We start from the raw sequence: 17,251 nt of genomic DNA, 5'->3' as shown, positions 1-17,251 counted from the left end.
AAACACATATTCCCTTTCAACATGGATAAAATGCCAGAATATTCTCCACATGTATGATGATCCCAGACCGTAAATAAACAGACAGTGATCACGGACAAACACACTCATGGCTTTAGTCAGGGAGGGGGCGTTCACTGTCACATTCATGTGTTACATAAAAGGTGATCAGCTTGGACTTGAGCCGTGTCTGTGCTGCTCTGAGCGGCTTTTGGAGCACTGAGCATCAGAAAAGGAGCATACAACAGACTTATTCATCCGAAGGTAACAGCCACCATCTGCTTCTATTTCATACTTACACTACACTTTGCTTTTTATCTCACTGAGATAAGGCTGGAGACTTTTTCGCAGCAGTTTTTTTTTTATTATTATTATTTTTTCCTGCACGATGCTAATATTGCTAAATTGGGGTTAAGGATGTTTCGACCTCGTTATTTATTGTCTTGATTTATCGTTGTGTGTTTACTGAATGCCAGGACTGGCAGGCTGCACAGAAAGATGGCTGCTTCCCTGCTGAGGATAGGACGGCTGGGCTGTGTCAAGGTAAAACAAATTCATTTCATTGTTGTGTCAGTGTTGAAAACCTTTCGTCAGTAAATGCTGATGGTTTTTTTTCTGGGCATCCGTTGTTTGTCTGAGCTGGGCTGCGTTATTCCCCAGCATCTTAACCCTGGACTAGGCTTCATGCTGAGTTGGGTTGAATGGGTGATTTTTTTCTGTTTTTATGAAAACGTGAATGATCTGAATGATGAACGTAGAAGCGTAAACGTGAGGCGGTTGTTACAGACTGTTAGTTAGCTAAGTGCACACTTCGGCGGAGCAGGCTTTAACCAAACACCCAGGCCGGATAACTCCAGCTCCAACACAGAGGTGCCAGGGAATTTAACTTTCTGAGTGCAGTGCCTGAGTGAGAGCTGTTGCTGATATTCATATGAACCTATAGCTCATGTGAGGATGGACATTTATCAGCCTTTACTCATGTAGAGACAGTCATCACAGCTGAAACTGTCCAGGCGTAAAAAATGGCAGTGGACATGTTTACTTTAGTCTTTATTTTGTGTGAAGACTGGATTAAAGTCATTTTGTTTTAACCCCTTACACTCCACTGACATACCGGTGGGACAGTCAATACAAACTCAGACAATGTTTGTTCAAACTCACAGAACTTTATTTAAAATTCTAATGGAGATCCCAGTGTTTCACAAGATAAGAAATGGAGCTGCACTTTAGTTACAGTGATGCACAAGACATTTAGAAATTAGCCATAAAAACACAAGTAGTGTATCTTCAATGAGGAGCTGGAACAAGCAGATACACACTACATATACATACACTCTTATGTATATACCTATACTGATGATTTTTCGTACCTAAGTGTTCTATGAACCAGGCTGTTTTTCTGCATGTACTCCTGCATGTGTGTCATTCCTGATGTGTTGGACTGCCAGAGTTTCATATTGTGATAGGACAGTGTGGACATAAAGGCATAACCAGGACTAGCTGCACAATTGCCCCATTGTGTCAAAACAGTGGCATAATCAAAATACAGAGGCTGTTTTAAACAATGGAAAAATCTCAATTTAATGTCAAGTTCACAGTCCATCTCAAACTGTAAAGAAGTGTGTCTGTGCTTACTGTCTGAAGAGGGTTATTCTTTAAGACCACATGGTAAGAGCTCACTTCATGAGCTGATATACATAGGAGGTGCAAATGCTGAATCCCATTTTCCCATTTGAATGGAGTAAAGAATATTAGAGCAAAGAAACACCTGGAAGCTGTTGCTGCAGGCTAAAGGGTGGTTCTAAACCTGCACTGTCTTGAACAAGTCACATGTTGCCTGTGGTTTAATCTAAACCCAGCTGCCATGTCCTGTACAAGTCACTTAAGGTAGAGGAAGAGGAAATGATGTTTATGATGTTAAATATTTGCATTACAAGTAATAGTTAGAATTTTTGGGGTGAATTTCCACCATTTTCTGAAAATAATAAATATACAACATTCTGTAACATTCCTCTGAATTACTTGTGTGGCGCAGACCTTATATAAGTTCCTCACACTTCCAGTTTAGCATCAGATTAGTTGAACCTCTGCTCGTTTTGGCACATCAGTCCAGCTCAACTTCTGTTAACTTACTCACCTACGCACCCGCGTTTTAAACCCCTGCAAGTTCTGGGTTAGGGGAACCTTCTTAAACCATGGCTTAGATAGTCTGAGCATTTCGGTCCTGCACACTTCACCTGGGCATTTTGACACTGCTCTTTTTTAAGGTAAAAAAAAAAAGAACTGAATGCATTGTTATTTGTGTGTGTGTGTTGACAGTGTTTGCAGGCTGAGAGCTGGAGATCTCTGAGCAGAGCGCCTGCAGCTGTAGCCTTCAGTGCAAAGTCAGGAGGATCCAAGAAATCACTGAAAAAAAACAACTCAGGTAGGTTTCAGACCGTTTCTGTTGCAGTCACAAGGTGCAGCTGATTCTTTATCAAGCCTTGAATGACGCTTGAACTGTGTTGTTGATATGGTTGAGGACGAAACATGTCAGACTTCAGTGTGGGTGAAAATTATTATCTGAGGTTATTTACTTATTAGCTACAACAGTAAAACCTTCCAGGTTTGGAGCATCGGCACGTCACTGCGACTGTAACATGGTTTTACCCCATTTTGTGTTTGGAAGAACTGATAACATGGTGTATGCAAAGCATAAACTTGCATTTGTAACTTCCATTGGGTTGTCATGTCTGAACTGTTTCACTAAAACAAAGACACAGTATTGCAGACATAAAGCAGACCTTTAGTCCTGACTGATCTGCAGGTCATGTTTTCCAGTTCACTTCAGGTGTAATGTAGTCTTCTACTTGCCTTGTATTAATGCATCTAAAACTCTTTGTCTTTTTGGTCTTTTGAACTTAATTGGAGCAATTTGCATCAGTGCAGGAAGAGGGTTCAGTGTGAAACACAGTAGGAAAAGTTGTTTCCAGCAGCTGAACAGTTTCTGTTCAGCTGCTTGTGGATGCATTGAACTTGTTGCAGGTTTTTTTTTCTGTTATATGAATAATGATGTTTTCATGTGTGATATTATTTCAATGTAAGTTTCAGATTTAACTGTAGAAAATGTGATATATCTGTCAGTGTGTGTCTGTCTGTGATGGACACACACTGGAATCAGTGTGACTTCATTTGTCCAGTGATAGAAGTCCTTCATGTCCTTCCATGTCCTTCAAGGAAGAGATATTTTCTTCAGTATCAACACTGCACATTCATTAAATGTAAACAGATAAAGGTGAAAGAAAAACTGGTCAGGCGTTGACCACAAACAGATGCTTCATGGCAATAATAAATGTCCTGTTTACATCCCCCAAAACCAAGATGGACTGTGATACTCAAATCCTGATCATCCCAAATGGAAACCTGGTGGATAGAGATCAAATCCATAGAAATCTGACAACAAATCATAAAAATATTATAAAAAATCAGACTTTTCTCACTATTAGGAAGACATTTTTTGATAGTACCAAGGCTCAAAGTCATTTTCCTGGGACACTGAGACACTCATCAAGATATCTATTGTGTAAAACATGTAGACATACAGGTATAAAAAAAAATCCAGAAAATGTCTTGTTAAACTGCCACATGCCAAATTACGGCATTTCTGGGTAGCCTGACTTATTTTAAAAATAACAATACATGGCATACCCAGCTGAGAAATGTAGTGACTATGCTAAACACCTGAAAATACAGGGAAGGTTTGAATAGTATGTGAGCTATGAAAGAATTAACTTTTTTGGTTGAAAATGGTTCATCTTATCATACTGTTACAGTGGTGACGAGACTTTCTTCTCTGCTGTCATGACTGTGCGAGTTAAGACTTAGCAAACCTCATCCTTTGGTTTACCACAAAACCAAAGGTTGAGGTGTGGCTTTGTGCTACTTTGACTTATAAAATGCTGTAACATGATGAGTTTGCTGTTCACAAGAAGCATCTGCTGATGTGAACCAGGCCTTGCACAGATCATGGAGCATGCAGCATGGTGTCCATGGCAGGACACCACAGAGGAGGCCAAAAAAAAAAAAAAACACACTCCTGGGTCTGAAGAGCAGCCTGACTCTCCACAATGCTCCTGGGGAAAAATGTTTTGTTGGACTGGTGAGATGAAGGTAGAACTGTTTGGGAAAGACATGCAGCACTAAGTAAAAGGCTCTGCAGACCAACATGAAAACATCAGCCCAAAGGTGAAGTACAGTGGAGGGAGCTTTGGCATCTGGGGCTTTGCTGTCTGTGGGCCTGGATGGCTTAACGTCATGGAGGGAAAATTAATTCCCAAGTTCTGTCCAGGTATCTGACAGGGTAATTTCAGAGGGGCCATCACCAGTTGGGTGTTGGGTGATGCAGCAGGACAGTGACCCTAAACATCAAAGTAAATCTACTACAGAATGACTCAAGACAAAGAAACTGAAAACAGAAAATTATTTCTATTATTATGTGTTGTTTGAAGTACAGTCCATCATTTTCACTTTTTGTTTTCCTTTCATAGGTTTGCAAAATAATTTCCCTGACTAAGTGAACCATTATCTGACCAGAGTTAATGTGGTTTAGGCCCTTTAGATTATAGCATATTCCATTTATCTCAATATAATTGTTACGATCAAAGTTATAAGTGCTGTACATATCTAGAATATCTTGGCTGGTTCCCTGTGGCCTGTGATGTTTTTCTTTTTTTTAAATTACACGTACCAGATACGATACCATCTTCTTGGACGTCTTCAGTTTGAAATGGTGGGATTTTGTTAAATGTGGGTTTATAGTGGACATTTTGTTATTCAGCCTACGTTTAAAAAAATAATTCATCTTGTCTGCTTGCCCTCCTCCTTCGTCCTAGACAAAAACCAGGCTAAAACGTACTTCGATATAGAGAAACTTGTCCAGCACAAGCCATTTGAGGTTCCCAAGAAAGAAGTTAGTCCAGCAACAGCTGCAGCAGCAGCTGCAGCTGCAGCTAAACCAGCCTCAGAGCCTGTGCCCTCTGCTGCTGCACCTGAAGCTGCTGCCCCAGCGGTAGAAGCTGCTGCTCCAGTGGTTGAGGCCGCTCCGCCTGCTGAAGCTGTCTCTGACCCAGGCTCAGCAGCAGAAACTGCACCAATCACTGAAGCTGCCGCTGAAGTTGAAGCTGCCAGTGAAGCTGCACCTATTGTTGAAGCTGTGGCTGAAGCCGTCACTGAAGCCATACCAGTGGTTCAGGCTGTTGCTGAAGCAGTTGTTGAAGCTGTACCAGTGGCTGAAGCTGTTGTAGAAGCTGCTGCATCGATAGCTGAAGCTGCTACTGTTCCACCAGCTGGAGATCCTGCTGCCCCTGCCACGGAAACTGTAGCTCCCATTGCAGAAGCTCCTGTTGAAGCTGCTGCAGCCGAAGCCGTTGCTGTTGCAGCAGAATCAGCCCCTGAACCTGCTCCAGTAGACCCTCCTGTCGAAGTGGCTTCTGAAGGCACACCTGCAGAGACCACATCTGCTGCTGAAGTTCCTCTGGAAGCTGCTCCTGAAGCCCCTCCTGTGCCAGTTGCTGAAGTGGCCCCAGAGCCTGTGGCTGAAGCTGCTCCTGTAGAAGTGGTCCCAGAGCCTGTGGCTGAAGCTGCCCCTGTAGAAGTGACCCCAGAGCCTGTGGCTGAAGCTGCCCCTGTAGAAGTGGCCCCAGAGCCTGTGGCTGAAGCTGCCCCTGTAGAAGTGGCCCCAGAGCCTGTGGCTGAAGCTGCCCCTGTAGAAGTGGCCCCAGAGCCTGTGGCTGAAACTGCCCCTGTAGACGTGGCCCCAGAGCCTGTGGCTGAAGCTGCTCCTGCTGAAGTGGTCCCAGAGCCTGTGGCTGAAGCTGCTCCTGCTGAAGTGGTCCCAGAGCCTGTGGTTGAAACTGCCCCTGCTGAAGTGGTCCCAGAGCCTGTAGCTGAAGCCGCCCCTGTAGAAGTGGCCCCAGAGCCTGTGGCTGAAGCTGCTCCTGCTGAAGTGGTCCCAGAGCCTGTGGCTGAAACTGCCCCTGCTGAAGTAGCTGCTGAGACTGCAGCTGAAGTTTCAGCCCCTACGGTGAGCGCTGAGGAGCTGGTGGACCCTGCTCCAGTCGTAGCTGAAGCTGCAGGAGAGGAGCTGCAGGCGGAGGCCCCACCTGAACCATCTGAGGGTACACACCACAACCTCCCCTTCCCCCACAATCCTTCTCTTTTCCTCTGTGGATCCTGCAGTCTACCAGCAGTCGTTTTCACCACCATTTATACAAACATGCAGTTAGTGGTTTGTGATGAGTGTAAGGATAAGTTGTAAAGATACCCGACATCACAAACACACTTTTTTTTCGCTCTAGCCTTGCACAGCTTGTTTCTAATAGTCCCTTAGTGTTACATGATGCATTTTTATCCCATAACCCTCAAACAATACCTTCCCTTTTTCATGCCATATTCACAAAGCACATACACTTCTGTCCCACCTGGGTCAGCTTTCATGTAGCTATAGTTCAGCTCACTGTCTAATGTGTTTGTGCTGTTTCAGCTGTCTTCCATATGATGCATGTGTTAACTGCATAGCATTCTGTCTGAAGACTTTTGGCTTGCTTTATTTTACATGTTTTCATGTTTTGTTTTGTTTTTATTTCACTTCTTACTAACATCCGCCTGCTAACTGCACTCACTTCTTCTGTTTTTAGAATTTCTTTCCAGCTCCCTCCATACATCACTGTCATCTGTTTTTCCCACCTTTTACTCATTGCTTTTTTTTTTTTTAATTCTTGTCAAAGTTACAAACGGTTTGGAGTTTCATTCCTAGTCTTCCTGCCTAATATGTTCAGACGTGTTAGAAAATAATTCTCAGCTCTGCCAGTTTCCCAGTTTTGTGTTGTGACTTAATGGAACTGTCCTGCTCGATTTTTGTATTGGTGATTGTGAAGCACTAAGGATACTGTTAAAGGTCCTGTTTCCACTTCTGATGGTGTATGTGGAGGTTGCAGCCGTCACCTATCATCTTTTTTTATTATTTATTTATTTTTAAAACCTCAGACCTCTCTCCTCCTCCTTCTTCCTCCCTCACAGTTCTCACACTTATCTGGGAGTCGCATGGTGAAAGTGATATGTGATCAGTCCCTATGTGTCTGATTGTCGGGTGTATTTTGGTAATGGATAAAGTGTAAATGTAAACCTTCCTCCTCTTTTCTTTCATGGTAAAAGCACTCTGTGAGACTGCAGCCTGGTTGCTGTGTGTGGAGTCAACCTTCCTGTTGAATGTTTTGAATGACTGGACTATTGGCAAACTATATCTTACAGCAGTGCTGTAGATGTGTAGCCTAGCATGACCTATCGCAGCAACTTTTTAACCTGTCAACTGACCTGACCTTTCACTCCCTCCTCTCTTCTGACCCCTGTAGCTGCCTTCTGTCTACCACTCCCAGGTGCTGTTTTGTGCATGAAGGTTACAGTTAAAAGCGGATGTGTTCTAGCCAGATGGACAGATGATATCCAAACGCATGATCCTACTGTTGGAATATTTTTCTGTGAAGAGAAATTCATTAGGTTTTTTTTTTTGTCTCCTTGTGACTCTCAGCTCATATAGACCCTGTTCAGAAGCTCTTCCTGGACTCTATACGCGAGTACTCCACAAAAAGCCAGTAAGTCTCACTGCCTGCACCTGGCCTGTCGCTCTGTTGTTAGCTTTGCTGCAGCTGTGTGCTCAGTCAAAACAAGCACAGGTTCAGCTGAACTGCAGGCCCGCACAGGTGATTCAGGAGCAGGTTCTTCATGCTGAGCATTCAGTATTTGGAAAACCGTATTTGAGAAATTGGTTTCACATGTAAGATTTTCAATCAATGGGATCAAATCAATGAGAAAAAATAGATGTTGGACAAATTGAATATTTGAACTGGTGATTCAACTTATGTCATACATTATGCATTTAATCAGGGAGACAATGAACAAGATGCTTTGCTGATATCTGGTCTTTGTTGTTCTCCTGTAGGGCTACTGGGGGGCTAGTCGATGCGGGGTCAGAGTATGAGAAGGCTTTGGCAGAGGAGATAGCAAAGCTCCAGAGACTCTATGGTGGCGGAGACCTCACATCTTTCCCAGAGTTCAAATTCACAGGTGAGTTAATCGATGATGGGTCAGATTCGGAAAATCTGTAGATCCTCAGTGAACAGCTGTACCTGCTATGAACAACACCTGAACTTCGTTTTTTTCATGCTGACAAGTTACAGATGCAATTCTAACTAAATGAAATAAATGAATATATTTGATATTAACTTACAGCAGCCATGCAGCATGGCCTAAAGGCCCCTGTACACTGTGTGATATTAGTCTGTCTGAGACCAAAGCTGCCAGCTGTGAGAGAAACATGGTAAAATCTTTGGTTGTTAATATAAAAGTCCTCCATTGAGCTGACTAAGAGCTTTGGTGAGCAAAGACAGACCAAATTCTCACAATGTGTCTGCTGCAGCAACCTACGTCTACAAACAATCCAAACAGAATACAACATGAAATGATGCAGAACATGCTGGCCAGTGTTTCCCCTAGTTGGGTCAGCTCCATCCTGTTCTCCACCTCCTCTTGTTTTGTGGTTTTTGGGAGGGGTTGAAGAGGCAGCACTTTGGCCAAAGATTCTTTATTTATTGCTGCATTTTCCAAACATACTGTATGAGCTGCACAGACAGATGGCGCTGATGATGTGCCTCTGCTCTCATATGGTTTTTTTTCATTTAGGTTCATCACCTATTCACTGTACAGTTTGACATTCCTCAAATTGATATCATATAATCTGACCCAGGCTGCAACCAACATTTGATGAGGCCTATCTCACACAGTGTGACATGCATTAAGCTAGCATAGCTTGCTTGGATTGTCTCAGTTTGTCCAGTAATTCTTAATATTTCAGTGACAACCTGAGCTCTCTCTTACCTTCCTCTATCTTTAGGCCAAACTTCCCTCTGGTACTCATGAAATATTAAAATCTAATGGATTGAATGCCATGAAGTTTACTTCATGTTTTCAGGAGAAGAACCCTTTTAATCTTGTGGTGGTGTTTTACTGATCGTGAGTATTTTTCAGTGACACTGAGGTCTTCTTCCATGGATGTCTCTTTAGATCAGGTTTCATAAAATACAAAAAAGTTGTATGTTGTTTATTGTGTGACATGAGGGATTCAAAATGTGAATGGTATTACATAATCAAACATGCACTAAGTTAACAGCTCTGCTTTGTGTGTGTGTGTGTGTGTTTTTGTTTTTTTTTCAGAGCCCCAGTTGGATGAAGTTTCTCAGAAGTGAACATCAGGACTTGACAACGAATCTTTTCTACTGTCGCCTTTTTCGTACATCTGTGCTCCGTAGTGGAACGTTAATAGTCTGCTTACTGTCTGTTACAGCAAACCCTTGTGTCTAGCTTTGTATTTGACAATAGAGCTGTTTCGGTAGCTAGATATTTGATGGGAATGGAAGCTGAAGAATCAGATGTACACTGATGGCACTTGGAAGACTAGGTGAACTTAGAGCTGTGAATATAAGCTTTGTGCAGACTGGTCCATGGCTGAACTGAGTGTGGAAAAACCCCCCAATAAATTCATAGTCCATATTTGTGGTATGAATGCGTCTTTCTGTCAGTGAAAATGTTGTTTTATGTTGAATATCAACCCATATTTCACCTAATTTAAAAACACAGAAAAGAAACTGGAAAAAATAATTGTGCAGCTATTTTTGTTTGAAGATATGACCCAGTAAATGTACTTCTCCAAACTAATTTAATTAGATTAAATCCACTTTATTAGTATGGAGTAGAAAGTAAAGCAGAAGAAATTGTGCATTATTAAACCCAATAAATCAGCATTCAGAGGGTACACTACATCAGATCTCAGCGCACATTCAGTACAGTTCAGTAAAGCTGTGGTGTGCTCTGACCCACATCTTTTCTGTAGCACTGTCAGACATGGTAATCAGCATACTCAGTATGTAACTCTTTGAAGAGAGTTTTCCAGAGAGGACTTCAAACAGAACTTGAAAAGTTTGGAAGCTCTAAACACCAATGAGCATAAATTCAATGTATGAGTGTAAATATACAAATGTGTGGTTTCCTGATATTCTGGTATTTGTATTTATGCATAAGGAATATAATCAAGGACGCTATGAACAGAATATAAATATGAATTATTATGACTGCAATCCTGTTGGTTTGTGGCGGGACATCTGGACCTGAACTTGAAATCGACCAATACACCCAGAGAAAAGCCCAGGACAGAGGGTTAATCCATGTGGAAAGTAGAGGTTTGAACCTGACGATAGTTAGAAGTAACCACTGAACCAAACCTCTGCCTGTCCAACAGCAAACACGAGCACCTGAGAGCTGTGAACAGGTAGTCCACAAAGTGTCCCACAGTCCCCATCACCCTCTTGTTTTCCTGGGTTAATATATTTTATAGGGTATTATTATAGTGTATTAGGTTATTTAACTAAATACTATAGTTAAATAAACTAATTTTATTATCTACTATAATTAAATAATAATGTTGCTATTCAGTGACATATGTCAATATAACACTGCCGTTTGATACAGAATTGTTTCTTTAAGCGTAAAGCTGCTCTTTTATCCCTCTTACGAGTTAAATGTGTTTGAAGACAGCTGAAAGAGTGTAGACACTGACAATAATAGTATAATACAGTAATGCTGCTATTATAGTAAGATAAAATTGAGAATATGTTAAGTAAATACATTTCTTGCAAGAAAGAGTATAGAACCATCGCTGTCACTGTGGAACCGCCGTGTATACACACTCGTTTCCGACCGGAGCATAATATTGCGGACACAAAATGGCGGCATCCTTGCTGCGATTCGGGCGACTGGGTTCTCTCAAGGTAATAACAACTGAACTGTCTCCCAAACGTTTTAATGTGGTCTGTTTGGAGACCACACACTAATAGAGGTCAGCATACTGTTTATCCGGGGCGGTACGGGCGAAATATTTCGGCCCTGGGCGGAGTCCTGTGCGTACTGACCGCGATACGTGTTCTTGAGTAGACGTCCACCGAATAAATGTGTACACGGTATATTCCTAACCATATCAACACCCGACTATCTCAGAGATATATCTATACCGAAATATTATATAGTCATTGACAGCGTGACACTTAAATTAAATGGGCTGACCCCAGCCTGTCTGTTGGAGCAGGCCATTTGCTGACAGCGTACAAAGTGCTGTGGCTAACTAATTACTGCATGATAAATTGGTTTATAGTTGCTTTTTATTTATTTAGTTAGTTAACTTAGTTGTATTTAGATTTTTTTTTAAGTGTGGTTACATTTTTATCCTTAAGTTTGGGTGGTATCATTGGCGCCACCTAGCAGTGGGCGGACGAAGCCTTACGAAGCTTCCGACGCTTCCTCCTCACTGTGTCCGGTATGGTCCGGATAAGAGCCGGAACCTAGAAGCTTTGATTTAATCAAAGCAAAGCACAGCGACACCTAGTGATCTGCCGAAATCACAGCAGCCATTAAACTGAGTGCAGTGAGCACATTCACTTTCTATGTTTTATAAAGTCCCAACAAAAGGTAAAACAGAGAATATTGTTTTGGATGTTCTGGTAACGATCATTAATTGATTCGAGGACTACATTAGATATGATCTAAGTGCTCAGATGTTCAGTATTCTGAACATGTAAATGGATTTCGTTGTAATTTGCTGCAGTCAAAGGTAACAATATGACTGAACCATGAGAAATTAAAGAGGGTTTGGGGGATGTGCCTGTGAATGCAGGACATTTTGTGGTTGTGGAAAAAGTGTATTTATGTTTTCACGGAAGGTTTTTATTTGAAAAAAAAAAACATGTTTATTTACCTTGTCAGGGTCTGAGGGTCTACAGATTATAGAAATGAGAGGAGTGCACACAGCAACTGCACAGAGTATGATAAGTGATAGCTGCTAAAAGTAGTATTTGGACGCATTTTACTAACATAGACGCTACAAAGGCAGAATGTAGAATTTGTAAGATAAATCTATCATATCGAGCAGGGTCTACTAACAGCCTTCACAGGCATGTTAGACCTGTACATCCCACAGTGCAGTTTGAAGGAAAAGGCAAGCTGAATAATAAAAGCCAGAAGAGCCAGCTGAGCCAAATGATCTGGCTCACTAAAAAGAGTCAGACTTCCCATCCCTACACACTTGACTATTGCCCCTGATAACCTTCACTCAGCCCTACATGGTCAGGCTCCACAGTATATCACGGACCTTCTGCACCCCCACACTGCGAGCTGAGCTCTTAGCTCCTCTACCCAGGGCTTTCTTAGGTGTACCTCAGACATGTTTTAAGATCTGAGGAAACTGGGCTATCCAGTCAGTCATCCCAGAGCTCTGGAACAGCATCCCAACACACTTGAGGTGTTTGGACTCTGTGGACTCTTTAAAAGCAGCTAAAAAGCTAAAAGAAAACAGCCAATAAGAATATGATGGCAGAGTGAACAACCATATAAAACAAAATAACATGCAGAGGATATGATATTTGTGTTTTGGGACACATTTGTAGGGTCTTCCTCTTTTTGAAGAAGCCATTCCATTTAATTCTTCCCCATATTTCTTTTCTCATTGTGCCCTTTTGTGTGTCTTCTGCTCATGTTGAATGCTGATTGCAGTTGTCTTGCAGCATGTCTGGTACTCACACCAAAGGTTGTCTGTGCTCTTCTAACAGTGTCTCCAGCTGGAGAGCTCCGGTGTCCTGAGGAGATGCTCAGCTGCTTCGCTCTGCACTCAGGCTGGAGAGCCCACAAAGCCAGCGCAGAAGAAAAAGGCTGCAAGCAAGAGTAAGACACTGATTCTGTTCCCTCTGTAAAGTTTGAAACTTAAGCTTTAAGTTTTCATACTGTGTTAATAATGTTTTATCATTTTCCCCTCTTTTTAAACCATAATATACACATTATATGTGTATATTATGGTTTATGGTTTAAAGTTATGTTGATTTTAAAGCTTAACACCCAACTTCTTTTTTTACAGTGCAAAACAAAATGTGCCATCAGGTCTAAATTTCCTCTCTCTTCCAGTCATCCAGAATAATTCAGTGTTAAAATGAACTTTGTAATAAAGTGTTGCTGATTGTGTCTTATTGTGAATATAAATGCTCTGACAGCATATACAAGGTAAACAGTACAGTAAGTTTAGATATTGTAATGAATGAATATTGTGTTGCAGTAATTCAGTTTTTTCTAACTTTGTTCTGTTTTTAAAAAGAAATCAAAATTGAATTTTCAGGGAAGCAGAATTGGGTGGAAGAGAAAGTCTTAGACATTTTACTGGGAATCTTTGTTATTATTAACAACTCTTGTCCCATGTACCATTTTCTTCAGCAGCAGAGGCTCCAGATGAGAGAGCAACCCTGCTAGCCTACAAGACTGCTGTTGCCTTCCCAGTTAGATTTTCACAGCCTGGGGTTTACCCAGCTCAGTCTCTAGGTGTAGCTGAACCAGTGGCCAGCTCCACTGCTGCTGCAGAAACAGTTGTAGCTGCAGCAGCGACAGCGCCTGTCACTGTTGCCAGGGAACCAGCTGTAGATGTGCCACAGGCAGCAGAGACTCTAGCTGCCTCCTCACGTCCAGATCCCAACCCAGATGTTGCTCAGGTTATTGCTGACACACCTCCAGTTGTAGCTGACACAACATCTGCTGAGTCCCTGGTTGATGCAACCAGTAAAACAGCTCCAGGTGACACTCCAGTTGCAGCCTCCACCTCAGATGATGCAGTCCCACCCGCCGCAGGCTCCTCTGGGTCTGATGATCCAGCAGCTGATGGATCGACCTCCTCCAGCGACTCGGATTCTGACTCTGATTCTGATTCTGACTCTGATGACGAGAAGTCAGAAGTGAAGATCGACAACAAGACCTTACCACAAGAGGTGGCAGAATCCACTGTGAAAGACGAAGCAGAAGTCCATGAGGTCACATCAAAGATAAAGGAAGACACTAATAAAGAGAGGAAGGAAGTTCCACTAGAACCCGAAGATACTCCTGCATCTGCTGCTGAGGCTGTACAGGAGACTGCTCCAGCAGCAGTAGCAGGAACTACACAGGCAGCACAAGCTCCTGTGGAGACACCCAGCACCACCTCTGAGGAGTTAGTGGATTCTGCCCCTGAGATCTGCACTGCCACAGAAGACACTCCAGAGGCCACTGTCACGGGCATCAAAGCTTCTGCTAAAGCTGCAGTGAAACCTGCCCCAGAGGTGATAGAAGACATTGCATCTCCCACTGTCTGTGACATAGAAACTCCAGGTGAAGTTGTGACCGAGGGTGCAACTTCAGAAAAAGGGCCTTCTGACGCTCCTCTTGAAACTACAGGGCCTACCTCTGCCGAAGCCCCCTCAGAAGCTGCTGAAGCTGCCCCTGCAGAACCTGTTACAGAGCCTTTAGGAGCTGACCCTGCCCCTGTTGAAATCGCTGCAGAGACTGCAGCTGAAGTTTCCGCCCCTGCGGAGAGCGCTGAGGAGCTGGTGGACCCTGCTCCAGTGGTAGCTGTAGCAGCAGGAGAGGAGCTGCAGGCGGAGGCCCCAGTTGAACCATCTGAGGGTACACACTACACCCACCCTTCCCCCCAAAATCTCTGTTTCTCCCTTTCTTCTTTGTGGATCTTTAAGCCCCTGCAGATAACCATACTTTTCTCTATCCCTCATAAAACATTCTGTGTACTATTTAGACGTTAACCAGGCATCGACTCCCTCACAAAAATACATGAAAGCTGCTGCTTTCACATATTTTCAGATAGCATCCCTGGATGCTTTTAAATGGCCTTTTTTTTTTTTGCTTTGTTCCATCACTGTGGTGTCTAACCTCCCATTACATTGGTTTTCAGCGCAGTTGCTTTGCATGAGGTGGGTGTAGGTACATGTATTTTAACCATGCTTGCAGGGCTTTTTGGTTCATCCCTATTCTTTATGCGTTTTCTGCATTTGGCTTCTTTGTGAACAGTGCCTTCACTTGCATTCTGCAAATTGTAGTCCACACTTTGTCTGTCTTTGACCCACCCACACAACTATGTTGTCGCTGTCAGTGCATGATTAAGGTGACATTGCTTATTGCTCACTGTGACACTAAACCTGCACATGTGTCTGCTTTCTTCCCTGCCTTTTGTGACCCAGGAATCTACCACCTATCTTTTTTATTTTATCCCTCTTGCTTACTACTCCTCGCAGTTTCCAAATCCATCTTAATTCCCAGAATATTTCTCTCAGATTTTGTTCATTTTGATATATTTCTCACTTTGGCTCATTCTTCTTGTTTATAAAATATGTGTTTATGTGATATTCTTATATGGGTTAAAGGTTTTAATGTTAAGGTTGAAGGTAATAATGCCATTGTTGGGTTTCGTTGTGCCAGGTAATACTATTGCTAACGGTAACGTTAGAGAGCACAAGGTCTTAGTGTGGTTCTAGTGAAGACGTGTTGAGAGGCCTCCAGTTCCTGACGGCAGCTGGGCGAGGAGAGATGGATTTCAGGAAGCAGGATCACAAATGATAAATAAAATTTCATTAGCTCATAGTCATAATAGGAGCACTGTATGTAAAACTGATTTGCAACTACCACGCAATGTTTAGCAATTGATCTGACAGACTCAAATCCTTTGTTACCCCCCCCCCCCCCCCCCCAGCACATCACTGACCAGCTGGGTAATGCTGCTTCCTGGAACAACTCCCTCCTCACCTTGGACATTTATTTCACCACTTCTTCCTTTCTTTCCTTTTTTTTGAAACTTTGCAAATATGTTGTTTACCCAAAAGCCTTTGGGATAAGCAATGCAGCGATTAATGAAAAATGGAAATGTGTTTTTAAATGTTTTTCCCTCTGATTGCGGAAGTGTACGTTTTTTTTTTTCCTCTCTCTTACACGTTGTTTATAACCTGTCACAGCATGCCGATTTCCTGACAGATTTAGATATAGAAGTAAAATGTTATTTAAGATACATTATACATCTGTGTCGAATCAAAAGAATCAAAACCTTGTTTAAAAAAATACTATGATTTTGACTTGTTGCCCTTTTTAAAAGTCCATTTCATGCGTGCCACTGGCAGTATTATTACTTTTCTCTTATGGGCTGTCTTTACTGTCAGCAAGCGCATTTACCTTCACATGCTTTCCTCTCACAAACATGTTCCTTGAGGTTTTTCACACCAGTGTGTCTCAACACTCTGTTGGGGGTAATGCGTCCTTCCACCGTAGGAAATGCTCCACTATAAACCACCTTTGTCAACATGTGTGAATATGTAAATGTGTGGCCCCTTCTAAAACCTTTCAAAATATTTTCAAAGAAAGCTACATTTTATTGTCATTCTATAGCTTATCAGAAATACCTAGATCAAGTATTAATTGCAGCCTTTGTTGCATGAAAATCAGTAACAGTGACAAGGACACATGTAGACAAGACCCAGTAGTACATTTGGTTAATCTAGTACTGTTTCAATGCATGAACAGCAGGAAGATTATGAGATACTAATCTTTGCACCAGACTCAACTTTCTTACATTCCCTTTTGTTTTCCCCTCCTTCTGCAGAGGCTGCAGCAGCGCCACCTCCAGAGCCCGAGGAACCGTTTGACAACAGCACCTATAAAAACTACGAGCACCACAGCTACACCCCCTACACATTCGCTGACCTGGATTTAGAGATGGCCAAGTATCGTCTCCCCCAGCCCTCTTCCGGCAGACCCTCACCCAGACACTAGAGGAGCTGGCCTGGCTGAAAACCTTAGGAATGCTTAGACATGATGGTGTTATCCCTCTTGACATATGATCATCCTCCACCTGTCACAGCATGAAATTCAGCTGTTATAATGTTATATTATTAAAGTGATTAGTAAAGTGAGTGAAACGAAGTCTACTTTTGCCTGGTGTGATTCTGTTTTGTCTTGCATAAAGGAATAGGTGTATAACGCAACAGGCAAAGATCAAACACTTCTTTTATGCTGCTTTTCTGCCTCAGGGGGTCATTTGAATAGAGCTGAGTGTGCAAGTGGTTTATCTGTATTTCTATTTTAATGATTACTATTTTGACTCCCTTAGCCTGTCTCCTTGCACACAATGCCCTAATTATCCTGGCTATGTGCGTTCTTTTAGGAGTAAACAATCAGCATCTGTTGTTATTTTTGTGTATTAGTGTGCGGATTATGAGCGAATGTGCATAAAGCTGTGTAAAGATGTAGGTGTACAGAGAAATTGTGTTGTGTAAATGAGGACAGTGAATAGCATTTGCGAGCAAAAAGCCCCAGCAGGGTGCAG

The 17,251-nt window shown here is 42.4% G+C and overlaps 2 protein-coding genes across 2 annotated transcripts; both read left to right on the top strand.

Moving 5' to 3' along the window:
- The first annotated feature begins 119 nt into the window (after positions 1-119).
- si:ch211-140m22.7 (uncharacterized protein LOC570370 homolog) lies at positions 120-9,673 on the top strand. Its single transcript, XM_041058133.1, has 7 exons — positions 120-261; positions 474-540; positions 2,317-2,422; positions 4,869-6,152; positions 7,562-7,625; positions 7,973-8,097; positions 9,244-9,673. The coding sequence occupies exons 2-7, from the start codon at positions 496-498 to the stop codon at positions 9,273-9,275; spliced, it is 1,656 nt and encodes a 551-aa protein (XP_040914067.1). The 5' UTR covers positions 120-261; positions 474-495; the 3' UTR covers positions 9,276-9,673.
- Positions 9,674-10,776: 1,103 nt separating this feature from the next.
- ndufv3 (NADH:ubiquinone oxidoreductase subunit V3) lies at positions 10,777-16,848 on the top strand. The gene is made up of 4 exons (XM_041058138.1): positions 10,777-10,853; positions 12,684-12,795; positions 13,339-14,550; positions 16,529-16,848. The coding sequence occupies exons 1-4, from the start codon at positions 10,809-10,811 to the stop codon at positions 16,696-16,698; spliced, it is 1,539 nt and encodes a 512-aa protein (XP_040914072.1). The 5' UTR covers positions 10,777-10,808; the 3' UTR covers positions 16,699-16,848.
- The last annotated feature ends 403 nt before the right edge of the window (positions 16,849-17,251 follow it).

This window comes from Toxotes jaculatrix, chromosome 15 (genome assembly GCF_017976425.1).
Source record: "Toxotes jaculatrix isolate fToxJac2 chromosome 15, fToxJac2.pri, whole genome shotgun sequence".
Classification (NCBI taxonomy): domain Eukaryota; kingdom Metazoa; phylum Chordata; class Actinopteri; family Toxotidae; genus Toxotes; species Toxotes jaculatrix.
The sequence above is the reverse complement of the archived record's forward strand: the minus strand, read 5'-3'. Positions and strand labels throughout refer to the sequence as shown.

Coding starts and splice junctions, on each gene's coding strand:
- si:ch211-140m22.7 (XM_041058133.1), top strand. CDS start 496: ATGGCTGCTTCCCTGCTGAGGATAGGACGGCTGGGCTGTGTCAAG. Junction 7,626..7,972: donor GAGTACTCCACAAAAAGCCA/GTAAGTCTCACT, acceptor GTTCTCCTGTAG/GGCTACTGGGGGGCTAGTCG. Junction 8,098..9,243: donor CCCAGAGTTCAAATTCACAG/GTGAGTTAATCG, acceptor TTTTTTTTTCAG/AGCCCCAGTTGGATGAAGTT.
- ndufv3 (XM_041058138.1), top strand. CDS start 10,809: ATGGCGGCATCCTTGCTGCGATTCGGGCGACTGGGTTCTCTCAAG. Junction 10,854..12,683: donor GGCGACTGGGTTCTCTCAAG/GTAATAACAACT, acceptor CTCTTCTAACAG/TGTCTCCAGCTGGAGAGCTC. Junction 14,551..16,528: donor CCCAGTTGAACCATCTGAGG/GTACACACTACA, acceptor CTCCTTCTGCAG/AGGCTGCAGCAGCGCCACCT.